Here is a 4,215-nt window from a genome sequence, read left to right as displayed (position 1 = left end):
CCATATTATTTTCCTACCGTGTGATCTTGACTTCTCCGCAGGTTTTCCACCTCCTGGAAGATTTCCCCGAAACTTTTAGGAAATTCTTCTTTCTTTGCTGCATAAGTCCAACCCCATTAACCTTCTGCCACTTTGTACTTAACTAATTGTAAGCTGAATAGATTTGTACATTTAGGCAAAGGTTAACACTTTTCAGGCAACGTTATTCTTTATTATTCGAGTTCGTATTTTATGAAATACGTGAACAATAGGAAGTATAAATGGGACGAATGACAATATGAGTAAATAATCAAACGGTAAACTTTATTTTGATGTATATTCATTTCGAAAACAAGCCAGATGAAACGAATACAATTACTTGATTATTAGCTTTGATTGTATTGCATATTCGATAAGAAATAAATTATAATTCTTACGCAAAAACAATTTTCACGCTTATCGTTAATTTATAGTGGATTCCCGATTTTCCTTCAATCTGCAGCTTTTACATTATTCCATTATTCTCCAGGAATAAGTCTCTCAAGATAATATAAAATATGTCTCGTTGAAAAGTATATATAGTAGTCTTTATGTACAAGTTTCAATGTTTTTCATTTTAACAATTCAATTGGTCAGTATATTTTTGCGTTTTGTTAAGCCATATATGTATAACAAATGCGTTGCAATCCAGTGGCTCATTACTTCAAATTACTTTTCTCTCGTGCATATTCAGCAATGTACTATGCACGATATTCTGCTAGTAATTGTTTTCTTTGAGCACATATGGGTGTCTAGATCCCGGGTGGTGTCTTATAACATTACTAGAATTAAGGTAATAAAAAGGCGATTCTTCCGCACACGTTTTTACAATGAATTACTTATTGCTCCGCTGGCATAGCAGCCTTTATATATTTATTTATATACATATATATACATATCTACACATATATATAATCGTTTCAAAGGCCATAGGGCGGGGCTTATTTGTGCACTTTTATGTGACACGTCCATGTTAATCCTGACAATTGCAAGAAACTCGAGTATGTTCCTTCGACCATTGACGAAGGTGGATCATCGACTTGTGAACTGAAGGAAACATAAAGTTATCTGGAAAAGATAGTGAATCGCGTTAGTGACTGACCTGACATCAATCATTCTTGCATAGATAGGGAAATATAATTCGTTTTGTGCTATTTATATATTAATTTAGTATAGAATTTAGTGAACAAATATGAAGAAATGAAAAAGAAGGTGTAATTAATATTAGAATTACTACTGCCTCAATTAACGATGCCTAAGAACAAATAAGCAAGTTATCGGTTGAATGAATGTGAAATAATTGGTACCGTGAAGAAAAATGAAAATTACGTTAACGTTAACGAATTCGTCAATGTATTGAGCGAAACGTCTATCCCCAGATGCAGTAGCACTGCTATTACAATCTGCACGAAAATAAGAAGGTACGACTACTTCGCTTCTATAAATATTAACCGCCAACCTGAGTTTGAGTGTATCAAATGTTCGATCAGCCGAAAACTAAAAACGAAGATTTGTTGTTCGAGTAAATTACAACTGAGAAATATCGGACGTTAAATATCTGACGAGATGAAGCTATTTGCACGTCCTAAATGCTTTTCCGAGATTATAGCACCGGTGACAACTGTCAACTGTATAGTGGGACTTCGCGCTTTCGAATATCCTCGTGGCAATACGAGACCTATACTCAGTCTGATTTATCTCGCGTTTATTTACATCACATTTTGTTGTGGCATATTACGCATGTACCAAAGATACTATGCGGGCCTTAAACTGATGAAACTGGAATATGCTTTAATGAAATTATTGATGTATATCCTTCTAGTATCTGTGATATTGAAAATGCTACTAGGTTGGTGGCACACAAAGGTGAGCAAAAGAAATGTGCGATACATTATAGTTGTACTGTACTGCATTCATGGTATACAAGTCATAAAATACAATTTCAGAACTAAATCATGCGTATAAATTGTAAGTTTATCACATTGTAAATTTACATTTGTAGAAATTTAAAGTTTGTCTCAAGAAGATCTTTGAGATCGATGAAACGTTGCAACAGCTCGGACTGACGGTGAATTATGACAGATTATACTTCGTTATGATTGGAATCATAACTGTTTTGATAACGTTTGTTTTCGTTGTGTGGACAATGATGTTCATTCACTTGACCATAAGCACGGATGTATTTACTTCAATTTATCTTCTACTCATATACACGTATTCGTTCATCGTCAACTCTATTAATATATTCGAATTCTTCATATTTGCGAAGTATGTAAATCAACTTTTTAATAATCAAGAAATTTATGTATTTATTAGATTAGTATTCATAAAATTAATAAGTGAAAAATTAATAGTCGCTATTGTCTTGCTTAACTTGTTATGCATAATGTCAACATTGAAAGCATATTATAATAATCCTGTTTTGTAATTTTGTTTTATATTATTCAGTAATACTTTCTGATTTATTGTTAATTTCGTGAAGATATGACATACTATTACTGATTTACATTAGATTATAGATATTAGAGTTCTAAAATACATGTTATAATATTTAACATGCTTCTATGCAATAATGCAGATGCTCACAAATAAAATTTAAATTGGTCAACCAACTTTTGCTCGAGAGCTTAACAGATTTATCCAAGAAAGATAAGAAATTAGGCATTTTTGACATGAAGGATTATGAGAGTATCATAGATGTCGAGCAACAAAAGCAAGTTTCTTCCACAAAGATGATATTCCGAAGGCGTCAGCGGGTGCAAACCGGAATTAATTTTTCTATATTGAAGAAGCGAGATCCGGCCGTATTTCAAACTGAATCTCACTTTCCATCTCATATCACAAATCATTTTCAAAGCGTACTCCAGAATCCACCTCGAAGACACAATACCACAACAACAAAATGTGAGAAACCTAAACATCTTTTACAAGTAATCAGGTGAGTACAGGCAATTATTAAATACGTTGGTACAAAGTAAACTCTGTAAAATAAAAATCTGTATATTACATATAAAATATAAAGTATTGAAATAGATATTTATTCGGTATTTTTTTTAAATAAAAATCGATTTAAGTCAGTTTTGCCGTTAACATATTTAAAAGTTGTAATCTTTTGCAAACGCTAAAAATATTCGAGTCAGATTTCTTAAAAAATTATTGAGAAACAAAAGACAGCATTCAATAAAAATATTTCTGATTATCTTTAAGTGTTTTTAAGACAGGTACACCTGAAAGTGTGTAAAGTAACGAAAATAGTATCCACTATGCTTGGAATACAAGTAGCTTGGGACATAGGAGTAATTATGATGGCTCTTATCGTATCTCTTTATAGTTTGTATATTCGATACATTATGAGCAAATACGATATAAAATATTTGACACAACATACGTTTGTGACGTTGTCATTGTGTTCTTTTCACGTTATGAAAATCTTTATTCTGAATCGCGTTTGCAAGAATGCAGCTGATGAGGTAACTGGTTTTATAGTCCACAATCGAATTAACGATCGAGATACAGTAACTTTTACATAACATTTATTTATAGGGAAACAGAACCGCTGAAATCATTCATTCGATTTATGGTTGCAATACAGATATTGATATAAAGGAAGAAGTTCGTTTGTTGCAATACATTAACATATAGTTACTGCTATATATTATCTAATTATCGCTTGAAATTGTTTCAGATTCAACAGTTTGGCCTTCAAATTTTGCAAAGCCCCGTGACATTTTCTGCGTTTAGTCTTACTTTGGACAATCGTGTCGTAAGCATGGTTCGTATCAAATTGTTATTATACATACTGGTGGTTGTCGTTATATCAACCATTTTGACAAATAGGACAAAATTTACAATTACAAACGCTAAATAATGTTCTCTTCACACTTTTATAAATTGTGTGAAAATAAGTTTTATACATTTACCCCGATCATATAACAAATGCAGTGTATTTAACTTTTCTTGGTTATAGATTTTGATGATCCTGACGACCTACATGGTTTTCGTGATACAGACGGGCAATGAATTGGAATCGAATAATGCTATACATCATGCACAAGTTTAAATAATTGTAGATATTAAATAATTCATTCATCCCAATGGCGCTATTGCCCAGATTCAGTCTTCACCTTCTCAAACTTCTCAACCTCTAGATATCCCCTTTATACAGGGTGTTAATAAATTATCGCATTGGCGGTATAC

The 4,215-nt window shown here is 32.3% G+C and overlaps 1 protein-coding gene across 1 annotated transcript; it reads left to right on the top strand.

The window, feature by feature from the left end:
• Positions 1-1,252: 1,252 nt before the first annotated feature.
• Positions 1,253-3,249, top strand: LOC105571139. The gene is made up of 4 exons (XM_012028610.1): positions 1,253-1,884; positions 2,021-2,286; positions 2,597-2,956; positions 3,240-3,249. Exons 1-4 carry the CDS (start codon positions 1,585-1,587, stop codon positions 3,247-3,249), a joined length of 936 nt encoding a protein of 311 aa, XP_011884000.1. The 5' UTR covers positions 1,253-1,584.
• Positions 3,250-4,215: the final 966 nt, after the last annotated feature.

Source organism: Vollenhovia emeryi, unplaced genomic scaffold, assembly GCF_000949405.1.
Source record: "Vollenhovia emeryi isolate VEMERY1.0 unplaced genomic scaffold, V.emery_V1.0 DF941139.1, whole genome shotgun sequence".
Classification (NCBI taxonomy): Eukaryota; Metazoa; Arthropoda; class Insecta; order Hymenoptera; family Formicidae; genus Vollenhovia; species Vollenhovia emeryi.
This window is presented reverse-complemented; position numbering and strand designations above follow the sequence as displayed.

What these genes read in the sequence shown, in the direction of transcription:
- LOC105571139 (XM_012028610.1), top strand. Translation starts at nt 1,585, where the DNA reads ATGAAGCTATTTGCACGTCCTAAATGCTTTTCCGAGATTATAGCACCG. An exon ending in TAGGTTGGTGGCACACAAAG is followed by an intron (nt 1,885 to 2,020) that starts GTGAGCAAAAGA and finishes TTACATTTGTAG; the next exon opens with AAATTTAAAGTTTGTCTCAA. An exon ending in GAATTCTTCATATTTGCGAA is followed by an intron (nt 2,287 to 2,596) that starts GTATGTAAATCA and finishes GCAATAATGCAG; the next exon opens with ATGCTCACAAATAAAATTTA.